The 21,206-nt window shown below is 37.5% G+C and overlaps 1 protein-coding gene across 1 annotated transcript in view; it reads right to left on the bottom strand.

Annotated features, from left to right (window-relative positions):
- Positions 1-3,314: 3,314 nt before the first annotated feature.
- The window catches only part of LOC143651333 (bridge-like lipid transfer protein family member 1), an 80,461-nt gene continuing 62,569 nt past the window's right edge, over positions 3,315-21,206 (bottom strand). Inside the window, 7 exon segments of the mRNA XM_077122288.1 lie at positions 3,315-3,575; positions 6,143-6,347; positions 14,130-14,309; positions 18,366-18,546; positions 20,089-20,187; positions 20,190-20,246; positions 20,692-20,911. Of these exon segments, the coding sequence (XP_076978403.1) occupies positions 14,276-14,309; positions 18,366-18,546; positions 20,089-20,187; positions 20,190-20,246; positions 20,692-20,911 (591 nt within the window). The 3' untranslated portion in view covers positions 3,315-3,575; positions 6,143-6,347; positions 14,130-14,275.

Genomic DNA, 21,206 nt, shown 5'->3' with positions numbered 1-21,206 from the left:
TGTTGTGTTAATTTCTTTTTTTTCTTTCCGCTAATAAAAAAATAAAAAATAAAAAATAAAAAATAAAAAAATAAAAAAATAAAAGCCTTCTAGACCTAAAAAAGGACCCAGAGATCACTCAAACCCCATCTTTTTCAGATGAGGAAACTTAGACTCCAGAGAGATAAGTTACCATTGAGAAACCAAAAACAGGGGCCTGCTGCATCTCACTGTGTGGCTGTGAGTTGACATTATCCTCTTTTTAAGATGAAGAACTTCAAGTATTGACAGTTTCATCTCATAGAACTGTTGTAATTATTATATGAGAATATATATGAAAAAATGCTTTGTAAAGTGGAATTCAACTGATCAAGCCTCACCATTCAGAAATGTTTATAACCGTACAGGTTTCCGCAAACACCCAATGCATTAAAAAACTAACTTACATAGCACTTTTCTAAATACTTTACACACATTATTCCATTTGGGTTTCATAAGAAACCTTTGAAGACGGTGCTATTATTATACCCATTTTATAAAGAGGAAACTTAGGCATAGGAAGAATCTTATAACAAGGAATTTAGTTTGTGGTCCTAATATCAACTGACCCTTCACGTGCATCTCATTTGGAGAACTAATATTCTAAAAATACCACTTTTTTTTCCAGCCGTTTCATTATTTTTTATCACAGCTACTGCTGACAGTCCATTTTGACAGCTATGTTGATGAAAACAGTGTCAATAGTCAATGCACTTTAACGGAACATGAACTATTCTGATGAATGGAGAGAAAGGGAGTAAGAAAAGTTTTTAGACTTTAAGTTCTGTGGTAAGGCCAGGAAGAAAGCAGAAGTAGCAGCTCTGGCAGTGACTGGTAAAGACAGTAGGAAGGGAGCTTCAGGGGTCTGTCTGCCACCTCTTCATACCCAGGGTGGGGTTTGAGTCTCTTATTGCTCAATATGGAACAGGAATTTATTTGAAGGGGATACCATGAATAGTTCAAAACTTTTATCATGGTCTGGCCTCTGTTCATGGACCAGTATTTAGGAGAACCACTCTTCCAAAGGAGCTATCCTGTTTGTTTTTCCAAGATAATCTAAAGAAGGCCCAGACAAAGGCCCATTGTTTTCTCCAGGGCAGCTGTATTGCATTGTGCTAAGGATGGGTAGTGGAAACCTGCAGGACCCTGGCCTAGGCCAAACACCATTTTTTAAAATCATCTCAATCCTCAACAGTGGACTTTCAACTTCTCTTTCATTTTACTGCGTGAGCCCAAACATCTCGATTATGGAAGTGGCACTGCTTTCTCTTTCCTTTCTTTTTTTTTCCTTCCATGTCCTTTCTCAAGAGGATACTCTAAAAATTTCAAGAACTAGGAAAACATGATGACGATATTACTCAGGCTTCTTAAAGATTTGGGGAAAATAGGAGAAACATCACCAGCAGACTAATAATGAGAAAATGTGTTTCGGTTTTCTAAAGTAAGACAGAGATGGATGTCACAAAGAATAAAGACCAAGTGACCTTGTTCGTGTTCCATGCAAGATCCTAAAACATTATTAAATGGCTTGCTGGCAACGGAAAAAGTCAAATCATACCAGCCTAACCACATTTTATTTTCTTGATAGTGATCAGACTGGAAAGGCAGATATATAAATATCTGACAGTGTCTCATAATAGACAAGAGTAAAAGATCCCTGAGGACCTAATATGTGCTCAGAATAAGTAGTAAGCCCAGGGATGCTTCCCCCACCTAGCCAATTGATATTCTAGATGGCTCATCTGTTCATTTTCAGCTGTCTCATTTCTTCTGGCAACTATACAAATATTATCTCCAGTTTTCAGTTTTAGGAGTATCCTGAAGAATTCTGTCATCAGGGACACAGTTGTCCCATATATCAGAGAAAAAGCCAAAGATCTAGGTTTGCATAGCTGAAAAAACAGCGGCGATACTGACATAAAACAGCATTTGTGAGGTAACAGGGAAATTTAGTTTTGGACTTGTTTCCCAACGATAGAAGTCATTTCTAATTATACTTTCATGAAAATGCACCAGCCAGGCTAAAATGGAGCAAACTTATTCTTGTAGAATGCAGACTTCTTAGTAAGAAATGCCCTTCCCCTTCCTCTCCATAACCTTATTCTCTAAGGCTACATCAAAACCTACTCCAACATACATGGTCTTTTCTCTGAAGTTGTATTTTTAATATTCAGCATCTGTATAACAAATGCTTAAGTAGCTCCATTCATATTTTTCTGGTTATTTTCTAGCTATTAGTTAAAACACCTTAAAGTGAAAGCTCAGCATTAGCACAGTAAACAGGCCTAAATTAAAGCAACTACCCCTCTCCCACTCTCTCTCCACCCTCCAAAATTCAGTGAATGATCTAAAAGCCTATGAGGAACAGAAGTGAATCTAACTTCATAGTGCATTCAAGTAAATAACAGGCCATTGAATTCACAAAAGATGATGGGATCCTTAGCAATGGTTCATTTACATTCAAATATTCAAGCAGTCTTGTCTGTCACTTAATTAAGAAGACCAAGCTCAACCAACCCAGACTGACTTGACATTCCTGGTTTTATAATTTGTGTCTACATTCACCTGCCCTTTCCAAAGCCCTATTTTACCATTTGCACCCTGATTCCACCTGATCTTCATGTAAATCTTCCCTCTGGCTCATAAATGTACTTAAATCACCTTCCTTCTTCTTTCACTCTCCTTACTCATCAGCCAACCATAAACTCTCAACTCTCAGCTACTCCTTCAAAGTACAAACCTCTGTTTCTATCTCTTCACTAACAAAATATGTGAAAAAATAAACTTCTCATGTGGCCTTCTCAATCACTCTATAATCTGGCTTCTAGTTCAAACTTTACCTACCCAGCAAGAATCCGGTTAGAATCTTACTTTGATTTTTCTTTATTTGAAAGTAACTGTTCCCTCCTTCCAACTCTCAACATTTTATTTGTACCTCTTTATCTTGGAGCACATATTTTTTCATCTAATATCACAGTTATTTATGGTCACACCTTATTTTCTCTACTGGACAAGAAGCTCTTTGGGAATGGAGACTGAATCAGATTCGTCTTTAAGACCCTGTTACCAGTTTATAAGAGAAATTTCATAAACCTTGCCTGAAATGACCCTATGATATATAACATAAATGATGTGGCACAGAATACAGATCACTGAACTGGGAAACAGGAGACCTAGCAGTAGGAATGCTAAAAGATCCTCTCTCTGGACTCAACGACCAGTGAGGGGACAGAATAAGGTTCTCCAAAATCCTGTACAGCTCTAATATGATATGACTGAATTAATGTTAACCAGCAGAGCAAAACAGGGATCCAAACTGTCAGTCCAAAGAAGAGATGAAACAACATGGATCACAGCTAACCTCATCTAATTTCTAGAACAATTCCTGTGCAATCAGTTTCATACCATGTTAGGGTGGCTTCAGCAGCATCCTTTACCCTCACAGAGGCAGGGTTTGGTTCCTTATCTCCTTTGTACTTGACCTCTTGTTCACTATTCTTGGACTTGCTTCCTGAGATACCCAGTTCCACTATCTCAAGCACTTCTTTAAGGCAGTCCTAAAAGCAGGAGAGGGAGATTAATTTTTGTAACAAATCTATCTTATGAGTACATAAGGAAATACATCAAAATGCAAACAGTGTGGTAGCCCATGACGAACTTTGAGATCTGTCCTGTAACTACTTGTTGAAGAGTACTTTGAAAACTACTGCTTTAAAAAATGTTGTTAAAAAAAAAAGCAAAAAGTGGTTGTGTTTTGGTGGTGGGGCTCAAGTTTCTTTCTAATTTTCTCTAACAAGTAATATTAATGTCAAAATAATATAATAAACTTTGTCTTCCCCCTCACTCTGCATATTTCTCTTTAAGGAACTAAGCACTCAGAAAGTTAGATAATAACTAATAGTTATTAAATTCAATTTTACCAGTCACAATTTTTTTATAATTATTTTATTTTTTTAAACACCCAAAAAACACCAAATAAATGCAAATATTCTTATTTTGATCATTTCATTCTACATATATAATCAGTAATTCACAATATCGCATAGTTGCATATTCATCATCATGATCATTTCTTAGAACATTTGCATCTATTCAGAAAAAGAAATAAAGCAAAAACAGAAAAAAAAATTACACATACCATACCCCTTACCCCTCCTTTTCATTGATTACTAGCATTTCAAACTAAATTTATTTTAACATTTGTTCCCCCTATTATTTATTTTTGTTCCATAAGTTCTATTCATCTGTTGACAAGGTAGATAAAAGGAGCATCAGACACAAAGTTTTCACAATCATGCAGTCACACTGTGAAAGCTATATTATTATATAATCATCTTCAAGAAACATGGCTATTGGAACACAGCTCTACATTTTCAGGCAGTTCCCTACAGCCTCTCCATTACATCTTGAATAACAAGGTGATATCTACTTAATGCGTAAGAATAACCTCTAGGATAACCTCTCGACTCTGGAATCTCTCAGCCATTGACACTTTGTCTCATTTCACTCTTTCCCCTTTTGGTTGAGAAGGTTTTCTCAATCCCTTGATGCTAAATCTCAGCTCATTCTAGGGTTTTTCTCAATTCCTTGATGCTGAGTCTCAGCTCATTCTAGGATTTCTGTCCCACGTTGCCAGGAAGGTCCACACCCCTGGGATTCATGTCCCACATAGACAGGGGGAGGGTGGTGAGTTTGCTTGTTGTGTTGGCTGGAGAGAAAGGCCACATCTGAGCAAAAAAAGAGGTTCTCTTGGGGGTGATTTTAGGCCTAATTTTAAGTAGGCTTGACCTATTCCTTGTGGGGTTAAGTTTCATATGAACAAACCCCAAGACTGGGGGCTCAGCCTATAGCTTTGGTTGTCTACATTGCTTGTGAGAATATCAAGAATTCAACTTGGGGAGGTTGAATTTTCCCCAGTTCTCACCATTCCCTGAAGGGGACTTTGCAAATACTTTTTTATTCACTGATCAAATCACTCTGGGATTTATTGGGGCATCACTCTGGACAAACCAACAAAATCTCATGTCTTACTCAAGGTTCCGTGTACTTATGGTGTTCAATTAGGCTGTCTACATAAGTTACATTAGGAAATGCACTAGTCAAAATATAAATTTTGTACCAAATAAGCATTTTTTGCTTTAGTCTCACACATAAGTTGAAATTTTAAAATATTAATTACCATCTATTTTCAGCACCCTGCAGTATGACATTCCTTTGTTCTTCCTCATGCAAAAACTTTAAAATTTGTACATTTAGTCACTATCATTATATACTCTAGGCATTCCTAGATTATACCATCTCAATCTTTATCATCTATCTTTCTGATTTCATTTGTGTCCCCAGCCCTCCTCCCTCTGTCATTCTCACATTCAGCTTCATTCAGAGTCACAATTTTTTTTTTCACATGGGCAGGTACCAGGAATCGAACCCGGGTCCTCTGGCATAGCAGGCAAGCATTCTTGCCTGCTGAGCCACCGTGGCCTGCCCTAGAGTCACAATTTTTTAACGCTACCATGGACTGTAAATCATGAAAGCCCAAGTGAAAGAGATGTAACAGGAATTCAGTTTAACCTGCGATGGTTCAAGACATGCTAGATTATTCAAAAAGAGGCTCATCAATTACTGACATTTTAAAGCAATTTCTGATATCATAACTTTAGAAACCAAAATGAAAATACTAACAATTATCAATAGCACTATTTCCAAAACTATATATATAGTTATATATACAGCAACCTTTATATATAGCGTACAAGCTGTGCTCTAGGGTGGCAGGTTGGATATTAAATGCCCTACTTGATTTGGTGACCAAAGTGCCTACTACTAGCTGTCCCAAGGCTGCCATCTTTTCAAATAAGAATGTTGTTGACAGTTCATACAAATTAGAGAAGGTTCCATCTTTCCAAAGAGTTAATTGCAACCTATGCATTAATTTGCAACCAAATATAAGCAAGATGACAGTTTTCAAATTGTGCTCAAAAGGACAAGTGGTCTTCTGAAACCAAACAAGCATATTCAGTTTAAAGTGCACAATAGTATATTTAAATTTAGATATTCTTTTTAAAGGCATTTTCCCAACCTACATTTTGTTTCCATATAATGATTCAAGATCTAGTAAACTCACCTTTTCATCAAGCATATCAGGGTGCTCTGTCAGCCAGACACAGAGACACTAAAAAGCTGCAACTATCATGGAGTGCAGATCCCGGGAGTGAAGAGGAGCTGGCCGACTATACTGGTACAGCTGGCCGACTACACTGGTACACAATGTAGCTGCACACAGAACTAATGGCTTGCTTCCGGTCTCCTGAGTCAACCATCACCTTCACCTAAGCATATTAATTTGGAGAACAAAAACAGTGAGCTAGAAACTAACTGTACCAATTTCAAAGCACCTGCACTGAGACCTGTCCTGTTTGAGAATGTTATACCATGGTAAACATTTTTTTACATTATTTATATACAGATGCAGAATACTTGAGATGTACTGTCACATGATAGTCCACAAAAATAGTGTTATTTTTCAAACCCTAAAACAGAATTCTATTATTTATTTATTTTTTGCATGGGCAGGTACCAGGAATCAAACCCGGGCCCACCCTGATACTTTATTTAAACACAGAATTTCATGTCCTAACACCTAAACTCCTTGGGCACACCAAATCATCATTGCCAGAGGTTGATAGCATAGCTGGCAATGGAATGTGGGTACATTTTTAAAGTCTTGATATGGACTGAACTGTATCCCCCAGAGATATGTTAAAGGCCTAATCCCCAGTACTCAGAATGTGACCTTATGTGGAAACAGGATCACTTTTAGACGGAATTAGGAAAGTTAAAATGAGGTCCTACTGGAGTAAGATGGGTCCTTAAATCCAATATGTCTGGTATCCTAAGAAGTAGAAATCTGGATAAAGAGATAGTCAGAGGGAAGAATGTAATGGATTCCTGGTAAGCCACCACCAGAAACTCAAAACAAGAAATTTCCCTACAGACTTCAAAGAAAGCATGGCCCTGCCAACAGCTTGATTTTGGACTTTCTCCAGCCTCCAGAACTCTGATACAATATATTTGTTTTGTTTTGAGCCATCTTGTTACAGCAGCCTTAGGAAACTAATTTTCAGCATGACTTTTCATACCATTATAGGATCATCTAATTTTAATAAACAAATACAAGTTTAATAGATGGAGAGAAGGAGCTCTTTTTATAAAGAATTCTTCCATCTTCTGGCACCTTTTTCAGTACTTTCTTATCTGTAAAATGCTTATTATCTTGTAACGTGGTAATAAGCTATCCCACTGTGATGTTCTATGAGCTACAAAGTTCTGTGTAGCGGCTCAGAGGTAAGACTGGACAAACACATGTAAATGTACAATTTCCTAAGTTTTCACATGTGTACATCTATGAAGGTATTACCATAATTCATTTAGTGAATATCTTCAAAAATCTCCTCATGCATCTTTGTTATCCCTCCCTCCCACTCCTCTTCATACCTCCAGCCCCTCAAGCAACCACTCATCCGCTTTCTGTCACTATAAATAAGATTGCATTTTCTATAGTTTTATATAAATAACATAAAGTATGTGCTCTTTTTTGTCTGGCTTCTTTCATTCAGCATAACTACTTTGAGATCCATCCACACTTTTGCATGTATCAGTTATTCATTCCTTTTTATTCCTGAGTAGTGTTTCATAGTATGAACATATACCATTCACCTGTTGAAGGACATCTGGGTTGCTTCTAGAGTCTTCATATTACAAATAAAGCTGCTAAGAACATTCACATACAAGTCTTTCTATGGACAGATGTTCTCTTATAAATTCCTCCAAGTACAAAGTCTGAGTAATATGGCAGGTGTCTGTTATTTAAGCAATTGCCAAGCAATTGTTTGATTTTACATTCCCATCAAAAATATGAAAGTTCCAGTTCCTCTATGTCCCCACTAATCTTTTTAATTTTAGTCATTCTAATAGGTACATAATGGTACCTCACCAGAGTTTTAATTGCATTTCCCTAATGACTAATAATGTTGAGCATCTTTTCAGGTGCTTATTATTGTTTGATAAAGTGTCTGCTCATCTGTTCCCATGTGTGCTGGTTTGAAGCTATTAGGTACCCCAGAAAAGCTATGTCCTTTAATCTTCATTCAATATTGCTGGGTGGGATCTTTTTTATTGTTTCCATGGAGATGTGACCTACCCAACTATGGGTGGTAACTTTTTTTTTTTTTTTTAATTAACGGAAAGAAAGAAAAAAAAAGAAATTAACACAATATTTAGAAATCATACCGTTCTACATAGGCACTCAGTAATTCTTAACATCATCACATAGATGCATGATCATTGTTTCTTAGTACATTTGCAACGGTTTAGAGGAACTAGCAACACAACAGAAAAAGATATAAAATGTTAATATAGAGAAAAGAAATAAAAGTAGTAATAATAGTAAAAAACAAAAAAAAAAACCCTATAGCTCAGATGCAGCTTCATTCAGTGTTTTAACATGATTACTTTACAATTAGGTGTTATTGTGCTGTCCATTTTTGAGTTTTTGTATCTAGTCCTGTTGCACAGTCTGTATCCCTTCCGCTCCAATTATCCATTATCTTACCCTGTTTCTAACTCCTGCTGGACTCTGTTACCAATGACATATTTCAAGTTTATTCTCGAATGTCCATTCACATCAGTGGGACCATACTTATTTGTCCTTTAGTTTTTGGCTGGACTCACTCAGCATAATATTCTCTAGGTCCATCCATGTTATTACATGCTTCATAAGTTTATCTTGTCTTAAAGCTGCATAATATTCCATCGTATGTATATACCACAGTTTGTTTAGCCATTCTTCTGTTGATGGACATTTTGGCTGTTTCCATCTCTTTGCAATTGTAAATAACGCCGCTATAAACATTGGTGTACAAATGTCCGTTTGTGCCTTTGCCCTTATCCTTTGAGTAGATACCTAGCAATGGTATTTCTGGGTCGTATGGCAATTCTATATTCAGCTTTTTGAGGAACCGCCAAACTGCCTTCCACAGTGGTTGCACCCTTTGACATTCCCACCAACAGTGGATAAGTGTGCCTCTTTCTCCGCATCCTCTCCAGCACTTGTCATTTTCTGTTTTGTTGATAATGGCCATTCTGGTGGGTGTGAGATGATATCTCATTGTGGTTTTGATTTGCATTTCTCTAATGGCCAGGGACATTGAGCATCTCTTCATGTGCCTCTTGGCCATCTGTATTTTCTCTTCTGGTAGGTGTCTGTTCAAGTCTTTTTCCCATTTTGTAATTGGGTTGGCTGTCTTTTTGTTGTTGAGTTGAACAATCTCTTTATATATTCTGGATACTAGACCTTTATCTGATACGTCATTTCCAAATATTATCTCCCATTGCGTAGGCTGTCTTTCTACTTTCTTGATGAAGTTCTTTGATGCACAAAAGTGTTTAATTTTGAGGAGCTCCCATTTATTTATTTCTTTCTTCAGTGCTCTTGCTTTAGGTTTAAGGTCCATAAAACCACCTCCAATTGTAAGATTCATAAGATATCTCCCTACATTTTCCTCTAACTGTTTATGGTCTTAGACCTAATGTTTAGATCTTTGATCCATTTTGAGTTAACTTTTGTATAAGGTGTGAGATGCGGGTCTTCTTTCATTCTTTTACATATGGATATCCAGTTCTCTAGGCACCATTTATTGAAGAGACTGTTCTGTCCCAGGTGAGTTGGCTTGACTGCCTTATCAAAGATCAAATGTCCATAGATGAGAGGGTCTATATCTGAGCACTCTATTCGATTCCATTGGTCGATATATCTATCTTTATGCCAATACCATGCTGTTTTGACCACTGTGGCTTCATAATATGCCTTAAAGTCAGGCAGCGCGAGACCTCCAGCTTCGTTTTTTTTCCTCAAGATGCTTTAGCAATTCGGGGCAACCTGCCCTTCCAGATAAATTTGCTTATTGGTTTTTCTATTTCTGAAAAATAAGTTGTTGGGATTTTGATTGGTATTGCATTGAATCTGTAGATCAGTTTAGGTAGGATTGACATCTTAACTATATTTAGTCTTCCAATCCATGAACACGGTATGCCCTTCCATCTATTTAGGTCTTCTGTGATTTCTTTTAGCAGTTTTTTGTAGTTTTCTTTATATAGGTTTTTGTCTCTTTGGTTAAATTTATTCCTAGGTATTTTATTCTTTTAGTTGCGATTGTAAATGGGATTCGTTTCTTGATTTCCCCCTCAGCTTGTTCATTACTAGTGTATAGAAAAGCTACAGATTTTTGAATGTTGATCTTGTAACCTGCTACTTTGCTGTACTCATTTATTAGCTCTAGTAGTTTTGTTGTGGATTCTTCCGGGTTTTCGACGTATAGTATCATATCGTCTGCAAACAGTGATAGTTTTACTTCTTCCTTTCCAATTTTGATGCCTTGTACTTCTTTTTCTTGTCTAATTGCTCTGGCTAGAACCTCCAACACAATGTTGAATAATAGTGGTGATAGTGGACATCCTTGTCTTGTTCCTGATCTTAGGGGGAAAGTTTTCAATTTTTCCCCATTGAGGATGATATTAGCTGTGGGTTTTTCATATATTCCCTCTATCATTTTAAGGAAATTCCCTTGTATTCCTATCTTTTGAAGTGTTTTCAACAGGAAAGGATGTTGAATCTTGTCAAATGCCTTCTCTGCATCAATTGAGATGATCATGTGATTTTTCTGCTTTGATTTGTTGATGTGGTGTATTACATTAATTGATTTTCTTATGTTGAACCATCCTTGCATACCTGGGATGAATCCTACTTGGTCATGATGTATAATTCTTTTAATGTGTTGTTGGATACGATTTGCTAGAATTTTATTGAGGATTTTTGCATCTATATTCATTAGAGAGATTGGTCTGTAGTTTTCTTTTTTTGTAATATCTTTGCCTGGTTTTGGTATGAGGGTGATGTTGGCTTCATAGAATGTAGTAGTTTTCCTCCACTTCAATTATTTTGAAGAGTTTGAGGAGAGTTGGTACTAATTCTTTCTGGAATGTTTGATAGAATTCACATGTGAAGCCGTCTGGTCCTGGATTTTTCTTTTTAGGGAGCTTTTGAATGACTAATTCAATCTCTTTACTTGTGATTGGTTTGTTGAGATCATCTATGTCTTCTTGAGTCAAAGTTGGTTGTTCATGTCTTTCCAGGAACCCGTCCATTTCATCTAAATTGTTGTATTTATTAGCGTAAAGTTGTTCATAGTATCCTGTTATTACCTCCTTTATTTCTGTGAGGTCAGTAGTTATGTCTCCTCTTCCATTTCTGATCTTATTTATTTGCATCCTCTCTCTTCTTCTTTTTTGTCAATCTTGCTAAGGGCCCATCAATCTTATTGATTTTCTCATAGAACCAACTTCTGGTCTTATTGATTTTCTCTATTGTTTTCATGTTTTCAATTTCATTTATTTCTGCTCTGATCTTTGTTATTTCTTTCCTTTTGCTTGCTTTGGGGTTAGCTTGCTGTTCTTTCTCCAGTTCTTCCAAGTGGGCAGTTAATTCCTGCATTTTTGCCTTTTCTTCTTTTCTGATAAAGGCATTTAGGGCAATAAATTTCCCTCTTAGCACTGCCTTTGCTGCGTCCCATAAGTTTTGATATGTTGTGTTTTCATTTTCATTCGCCTCGAGGTATTTACTAATTTCTCTTGCAATTTCTTCTTTGACCCACTTGTTGTTTAAGAGAGTGTTGTTGAGCCTCCATGTATTTGTGAATTTTCTGGCACTCCGCCTATTATTGATTTCCAACTTCATTCCTTTATGATCCGAGAAAGTGCTGTGTATGATTTCAATCTTTTTAAATTTGTTGAGACTTGCTTTGTGACCCAGCATATGGTCTATCTTTGAGAATGATCCATGAGCACTTGAAAAAAAGTTGTATCCTGCTGTTGTGGGATGTAATGTCCTATAAATGTCTGTTAAGTCTAGCTCATTTATAGTAATATTCAGATTCTCTATTTCTTTATTGATCCTCTGTCTAGATGTTCTGTCCATTGATGAGAGTGGTGAATTGAAGTCTCCAACTATTATGGTATATGTGTCTATTTCCCTTTTCAGTGTTTGCAGTGTATTCCTCATGTATTTTGGGGCATTCTGGTTCGGTGCATAAATATTTATGATTGTTATGTCTTCTTGTTTAATTGTTCCTTTTATTAGTAGATAGTGTCCTTCTTTGTCTCTTTTAACTGTTTTACATTTGAAGTCTAACTTGTTGGATGTTAGTATAGCCACTCCTGCTATTTTCTGGTTGTTATTTGCATGAAATATCTTTTCCCAACCTTTCACTTTCAACCTATGTTTATCTTTGGGTCTAAGATGTGTTTCCTGTAGACAGCATATAGAAGGATCCTGTTTTTTAATCCATTCTGCCATTCTATGTCTTTTGATTGGGGAATTCAGTCCATTAACATTTAGAGTTATTACTGTTTGGATAATATTTTCCTCTACCATATTGCCTTTTGTATTATATATATCATATCTGACTTTCCTTCTTTCTACACTCTTCTCCATACCTCTCTCTTCTGTCTTTTTGTATCTGACTCTATTGCTCCCTTTAGTATTTCTTGCAGAGCTGATCTCTTGGTCACAAATTCTCTCAGTGACTTTTTGTCTGAGAATGTTTTAATTTCTCCCTCATTTTTGAAGGACAATTTTGCTGGATATAGGAGTCTTGGTTGGCAGTTTTTCTCTTTTAGTAACTTAAATATATCATCCCACTGTCTTCTAGCTTCCATGGTTTCTGCTGAGAAATCTACACATAGTCTTATTGGGTTTCCCTTGTATGTGATGGATTGCTTCTCTCTCGCTGCTTTCAAAATCCTCTCTTTCTCTTTGACCTCTGACATTCTAACTAATAAGTGTCTTGGAGAACGCCTATTTGGGTCTAATCTCTTTGGGGTGCGCTGCACTTCTTGGATCTGTAATTTTAGGTCTTTCATAAGAGTTGGGAAATTTTCAGTGAAAATTTCTTCCATTAGTTTTTCTCCTCCTTTTCCCTTCTCTTCTCCTTCTGGGACACCCACAACACGTATATTTGTGCACTTCATATTGTCCTTGAGTTCCCTGATACCCTGTTCGAATTTTTCCATTCTTTTCCAGATAGTTTCTGTTTCTTTTTGGAATTCAGATGTTCCATCCTCCAAATCACTAATTCTATCTTCTGTCTCTTTAAATCTATCATTGTAGGTATCCATTGTTTTTTCCATCTTTTCTACTTTATCCTTCACTTCCATAAGTTCTGTGATTTGTTTTTTCAGTTTTTCTATTTCTTCTTTTTGATCAGCCCATGTCTTCTTCATGTCCTCCCTCAATTTATCGATTTCATTTTTGAAGAGGTTTTCCATTTCTGTTCATATATTCAGCATTAGTTGTCTCAGCTCCTGTATCTCATTTGAACTATTGGTTTGTTCCTTTGACTGGGCCATGTTTTCAATTATTTGAGCGTGATCTGTTATCTTCTGTTGGCGTCTGCGCATTTAGACAAATTTCCCTGGGTATTGGATCCAAAAGTTTGGAAGATTTTTCTGTGAAATCTCTGGGTTCTGTTTTTCTTATCCTGCCCAGTAGGTGGCGCTCGTGGCACACGTTTGTCTGTGGGTCCCACCAGTAAAAGGTGCTGTGGGACCTTTAACTTTGGAAAACTCTCGCCGTCCGGGAGGTTCGCTAGCCGAAGCGGCTTGGAAGAGTGCGAGCCCACCCGGGGTCCGAACGCAGGGAGGGTTGCTGGCCGCCGCAGCCCGGGAAAGCGCCCGTCCGAATTTCCTAGTCGGCCCTGGGCGACAAGCGTGGCGGGAGGGCGCCAGCGGCAGCGGCCCGCCCGGGAGAGTGCACGTTCCCGGGGAGTCACGGGTTTGGAAAGGGCCTCCCCCACCCGTCACCGTTCTCCGCGGCCTGGGGATTTCCAATCCAATTCTCTCAGTTGGTCCGGGGGGCCGCGCGTGGTGTGGGCGCCAGCCGCCGTGGTTTCAGGGGACCGCCTCTCCAATTCTCCCAGCCGGCCCAGGAAGGGGGAAGGGAGTGACTCCGGCCACTTGCCGCCCCGCCCGGTAAAGCCTGCGCGCCTCGGCGATCTCACCCGAGCGGCTTCTCTCAGCCAGCCAGCCGTTCCAGGATGGGGTACGCTGTCTTTTTTTTCTCTGTTGTGGCTTTGGGAGCTGTTCTGTATCGTTTCTACTCCCCTAGTATCTGTCCTGGAGAAGAAACTAAGATCCGCGCGTCTTACTAAGCCGCCATCTTCTCCGGAAGTCCCAGCTTCCTATTTTAATATAAAAAAGCGCAATGTTATATTATGAATATCCGACCTACTTTTCTTTAAACTTTTTTAATTGTATAGTATAAAATATATACAAAGCAAAGAAATAAAAAAGCAATAGTTTTCAAAGCACTCTTCAAATGGTTATAGGACAAATCCCAGGGTTTGTTATGGGCTACCATATGATCCTCTCATATTTTTCCTTCTAGCTGCTCCAGAATATAGGAGGCTAGAGGGCTTAAATACTTTTTATCATAACAATTGACTTTTTCTCCTTTTTTTTTTGTGAATAACATATATACAAAAAAAAGCTATAAATTTCAAAGCACAGCACCACAATTAGTTGTAGAACATATTTCAGACTTTGACATGGGTTATCATTTCACAATTTTAGGTTTTTACTTCTACCTGCTCTAAAATACTGGAGACTAAAAGAGATACCAATTTAATGATTCAGCATTCTTTCATTTGTTAAGTCATGTCTTCTATGTATAATTCCACCATCATCTTTGATCTTTCCATACCTTTCTTTGGGTTTGTTTGGGTTACGGCAATTCTAAGTTTTTGACATTGGAAGGGTTTCTCACTAATATGGGGTAGGAAATGGAACTATCTGATGTTCTGGAGAGGCTGGGCTAGATTTTAGGACTTATCTGGACCAGGGGCCCATCTGGAGGTTACAGATCTCTGGAAAGCTACTCTAGTGCCTAAAACCCTTGTGGAATCTTATATTGCCCTAGGTGTTCTTTAGGATTGGTTAGAATGTTCTGATTGGGGGTTGGGAGGTTATGATAGGTAGCAAGGTCTACCTGAACCTTGAGTAAGAACAACCTCCAGAGTAGCCTCTTGACTATTTGAATTCTCTTTGCCACTGATACTTTATTAATTACACTTTTCCCCCCCCTTTTGGTCAGGATGTAATTGTTGATCCCACAGTGCCAGGTCTGGATTCAACCCTGGGAATCATCTTCCACGTCGCCAGGGAGACTTTCACCCCTGGATGTCATGTCCCACGTAGGGGGGAGGGCAATGATTTTACTTGCAGAGTTGAGCTTAGAGAGACTGAGGCCACCTTTGAGCAACAACAGAGGTCCTCCAGAAGTAACTCTTAGGCATGCCTATAGGTAGTCTAAGCTTCTATGCTACCTACAGAAGCTTCACAAGAGTAAGCCTTGTGATTTGGGTATTCCTACAGTTTGACACAGTATCAGAGGATTCCCTGATGGTAAGATTTAATGGTTCCATATTCTTTCTCCCCTCCCTCAGGGGACTTTGCCAATACTTTTTGATTATCTGCTTAATATACTCTAGGATGTTTCCAGGCATTACAATAATCTAAAAAGGATTAAAGGACCTCTTTCTTATTCTGTGCTTCCTGTGTTTCAATTGTTTAAATGAGCTATACAGATAGGTTGAATTAGATTATGCACTACAAAAAATTTCAGTTTCAGATCAAATACTGACCTACTTCTAATAGTATCACTTGGTTTGTGTAGTTTAACATTTGTTTTCTGACAAAATTTCCTTTCATTTTTAGTATCATACATTCATATGAAATCACATCACTTTGGTTAAATCTCTAGTTAATGGAATTCCTCAGTTGTCAGAGCTAACCCAACAAGAAGCAAATATTTGTTTAATACTAGATCAGTACTATTGCTCTGACTACTCATTTTCTGCTGCATGGTTCCTTCTCCTTTCACACATTCTAACTACAGGTGTTACCAGTGTTCTCCTCGCTTCCCTTCTTATTCTTTCACTATGCATCTTCTCTTTATGATCTTCTTCTGAAGCTTAAAATAATCCTATCTAACTTGACCTAGAGACAATTAAAATTGAGGATTTGGATCTCATTATACAAATAGTACTGGAAAATGAGAACAAAGTCCAAAATTTTAATTGTCTCTAGGTCATCTTATTTTTCCATGCTTGGCAAAAATGCTATATTTGTGTGGGTCTGACAGCCTAGAATGAGATAATGCAAACAATTTTATTTCAGGCTAGAACTGTAGGAAGAAGTTTCCACTCCATTGTATACTTGCTTGGCATACTTTTTCTTGGATTTAACTTACTCTTTCTTGGATCTGCTATTTCTATCACTGGAAAACTCTTTCTCCTCCTTCAAGGTTCAAACCTCCTCCACCTTTCTTCATTTCTGTCATCTATTCATGCCTCTGGGACTTTGACTTCCCTGACTTTTTATTTTCCATTGAAATGTAACATCCTGAATGACTTCATGGGCCACACAGACAACCCAATCAATACTTCAGTTCCAAAGTCACATGACTCCCTTGTCTGCTAAACTCTTGGTTTAACTGCATTTCAGCAACTTCCTAGCTCTGTATCATACTTCTTTACCTCATTTTTCTTGCTGCATCTGCTTTGGATCAATTCTCATATATTCCTATAATTCAGCTGCTAAGGACTGACTGTGTGATGAAACATCGTAATTGCACTCACTGGAGCACCAGGAGTAACCTGAATGCTTCCCCAGACACTCGGCACTGTCTGCTAAGGATGGACTGTGTGATGAAACGCCGTAATTGCACTCACTGGAGCACCAGGAGTAACCTGAATGCTTTCCCAGACACTCGGCACTGTCTGCTAAGGATGGACTGTGTGATGAAATGCCATAATTGCACTCACTGGAGCACCAGGAGTAACCTGAACGCTTCCCCAGACACTCGGCACTGTCCGGCAACCCTTCTGAGGGTATGGGGTCATCTCTCTTTCCATTCACTTCAATTACTTACACATGTCTAAATCACCTAATACAATTTTTTTAATTTTATTACTTAATAGTCATATTCTTGGTGGATTTCATACATATGAAATAATGTAGTTATCTCTAAAAAAGTGTATTAAAATTCTAAAAAATACAATAAACTTATTATTATATAGGTAGAAACATAAAAAAGCAATTTTTTCCCCACCCTAGCTTTTAAAAAAATATGGAGGTACTTCTAAAAATTACTCCAATGTATTGGAGAAATGAATCTCAGGGAAACTGAAAAGTACCTGACACATTTCTTAACATAAACTGCCAACTACTGTAAGAGAGAACATTAAAGCTACCAGTTTGCAAACTTACCTCAACAGTTGTGAACTGTCCTTATTTCCACCCAAAAATTCTCAAAGGAAAAGTATGTTTCCTGTTTAAAGCATCTTTCTTTATAATTGACTCAAATTCTACTACTTCTCATCTGTCTAAGAATCTTGCTTCATCAGTTTCTTTTCCTGTTTTACTGAATGTGATGTTCCTAATTCCTAGTAAGTATGTAAATATGCTAAAGCCTCTTCCCTCATGTACGAATAAAACCTCTCATTAGCCATGTCCCACTCTGGTGGGTTCCACTCTCCCACTTACCTTCTGGTCACTCACACTGAAAAATAAATTCCAAAGGACTTCCACCTTTACTCTCCACATTTAATCAAACAAGTAAGCTCTCATCAGTATTTATTTTTTATCTGATCAGAGTCACAGCACAATGTGAACCATTTCAACAGCTCATCTCTTCTTTACACCTCTAGTTTCTCTACTTCAATCCATTCAACATATTTCTACCCATATGATATTTTTATACATATAGTTCTAACCACTTTATTTATTCCTCTGCTCTAAAGTCTTCAAGCCCCCCCACTGCTCACTTGGTAAGGTCTTAACAGAGCATTAAAAACTACATGACATGTTTGGATTTATCTGTCTAGTCATGTTACTTAGCCAATCTCTAACTCCAAATAACAAAAATGTTATTGTATTTGACAAAGAACTATATACCACTCTTCTGGTTTAGTAAGCATCTACAGATATATAATTTGCATTTACAATTAACACACACATTATTTTAAATACTATATGTAATATTTAAAAATGCTAATTTACATGTATAATTAACCCATGCACTTTTTAAAGGCTTCTCCTTTATTGTATGAAGACTTTAGGCAGACAGACAGAGAGTAGGAACCTTCACTAGAATTCCAGGGTCCATACTGCCAGTCTGTTGCTGAGTCCTACCTAATGAGACACTACTATAACCAGAGAAAATGAGGCTAGCTCACCTGCGCAACAGTGAGCTGGACAGCAGGAAACCAAACCCCTGGTTCGCTTCTTCTATGCCTGCCACATCACCCTGACTAGTGCTGTGCTGAGAGTATATCCCATCCAAAGTGTTCTGGTCACTAGACAAGACGGTGTTGAAATCTGAAGCTGACGGTATTGTAGGAAGATTGGGTACAACACCTAACAAAATAAATTTTTGAGAACAAAATGCAAATTATTAGTAAAGAGAAACAACATAAAGGGCACAGCTAAATACATTTATGAAGCCTGTATTATAGCACTGTTATTAGACCACTTAAATTGAAAAGAAAATAATTAGCACTTTTAGATTACTTTAAAGATATGATCTATTGATGAAAAATGAAATTACAATAAATTTTCAAAAAACATCCGTCATCCTCACACAACTACCTGAGAATTAATCAGACCGAATGGAGAACTTAATACCCAAAAGGTCTCTGAAAAGCATTTGTGGCCCCATCAGCTCTGCACTGAAGAACAGAATAGCAGACAGTAGCAGGGCTACATAAAACAGCTCTAGTAAGGCAAAAGCCATGCACGTCACAGAAGCACATATTCTTCCTAAACATGCCCTCCTGAGACAGGACAAAAATGAAGGGACTACTGCTTTCCTCCGAAATCCTTTCCTCCTTTTACTCCTAGGCAAAGGACCTACGATAGAGAGGAAATGCTCTTTTCTGGCCCTCAAATTCAAACGACGTACAATTTATACATTGCATTAGTGAGACTACTACCAGAAAGGTACCAAGAGCTGGCAAAGGCATCATCTTTCTACGGTTCTCAACAAAGGGCCAATGCTAAGAAACAGCATGCAATTTAGTATTAGCATCAGTTCCAGATTCAGAGGCACTCCACAAACCAGCAGGAGAAAGAACTGAGTAAGCAGTCATATAACAACCACTTAAAACTTCCATATTTTCTAATCCAAAAAAAATTTACTACTATTCTAAATAGTTTTATATAGATTAGCTCTTTTCAGTAACTAGCATCAATGTTTACTTTACGTATTCCTTTAAATATGTATTATAAGAAAATAATGAATACATATGTAAACTTTGCAAAATTAAAAATTAAAAAAAATAGGAAAAAAGAAAGAATAGAAATGGAAGGGTGGGTTCACTGATAATTCTGGAAATAATGACTATTACTACTTTGGTCAATGCTCTACCAGTCTTCTTTCTACTCACACACATTTTTTAAAATTAATAAATGGCATTCATTTACCTCCCTCCTTGAGGGCAGGGATCTTAGTTTATTTCTTTTAATATCTACCTAGATTTAATAAAATATTTCTTAAGTACCTATAAAGGGGATAAGAACGCTAGTTATTATGTTTTAGAAGAATCTGGATAATCTGAAAATATTTTCTGTATTACAGGTACGTAATGTTGTAATTACTCTCTGTATTTCTTCATTTATCTTTGCTTAACTTGAAAATTAAACCAACCACATTAAATGAAAGCTTTAAACTCTTTCAATTACATACTTCATATTTGACATATTTGCTTTTCCACAGGAACAGTGAGTGCTTACTACTCTCTTGGTTGCAAAATTATCAAAAGCATTTCAGAAATGGGACAGTTTCAAGTAAACAGTAATTAAACATTTGAAAGTTTAACCATCCTCTGAAAAGTAGGATTTTGCCTGAATTTTACAAGTACCTTTTATTCGGTTAAGCAAAATAATATGATGACTTCATACCTGTTGGAAGACTATTGTGTCCTGATTTTGTAACAGGAGATTCTTGTACCATACTTCCTCTATTACCCACAGCATTTGACATCCAATTATAGAAACTGAGGATGATGGTTCAGATAGCAAGGGATGTTCTGAGAACATATCCGTGGCCACTGTGTTTCCTGAGATAAAATTTGAGTACGGTGTTACGTGTGAAAGAACAGAGAGTGTGATTTACACAACAATTTTTTTTAAAGGTTAAAATATCCATCTTTGCAGACGTCTCTGAAATCTCACTGCATGGTGTTGGCAATGGGATATTAAAGGCATTAATTATTTTCATTATAATGGTGGAAAATCTATATTGGCTGCTCTAGACAGCATACCACACCACACCTAGGCTGATACCAATGTCAACGCTGTCATTTAAAAATATAAACTAAAAACATGAAAATACCAAGAACTTAAGAGAACAAGTTTTTAAATTTTCTCAAACACAAGGGCTATTATATGAAAGATCAGCTTTGCAACCAAAGTATATTAAGTCTAAATAAGCTTAAATAGTGTCTTTCTTCTTGTAATTCCCCCTAAAAATAAATTTATCATTGTCAAATCTAGACGATGTACCTGTTCTCGTTAGGGAGCTGCTTTTCACAGTGGCAGTGCTTCTCTGAGGAGTCCCTTCCAGGAGGTTGTGCAAACTTAGGAAGCTCCCGGTCAGGTAGCTGAGCAGGCTCTCCTTCCTGGGACTCTCCTTGACCGGCATCGCAGCACGCCCAGTGTGCACTGGGGAATCCGCGGCAGTGTCCCCACTGGTATAGCTCAGAGAATGATACGGGTGAATGCCCTGGGAAGGAAAGGCACAGGGCTCATTCTCACGCATATAAAAACACTGCTAATACTACAAATGCTGCTGATGCTTCCATTACTGCTACCTATTTTTCACATTAATATCAACACCAATCTACCAGGATTGTGGTAAATCTCAAGTGTATGTGAAAATGTTTTATAACCCCATAGTAACACAACATAAAGGACAGCTTTTATTATATTATTATATTGAAGCAGTCGATGATTTTAACCATGACTCTTTAACTCTCTTCTAAATATGAAGAGGGTGTCCAGCTGCAAGATACACAGAC

This window comes from Tamandua tetradactyla, chromosome 12 (assembly GCF_023851605.1).
Source record: "Tamandua tetradactyla isolate mTamTet1 chromosome 12, mTamTet1.pri, whole genome shotgun sequence".
Classification (NCBI taxonomy): Eukaryota; Metazoa; Chordata; class Mammalia; order Pilosa; family Myrmecophagidae; genus Tamandua; species Tamandua tetradactyla.
Note: the sequence above shows the minus strand (reverse complement) of the source record. Positions and strands in the feature narration are given on the sequence as shown.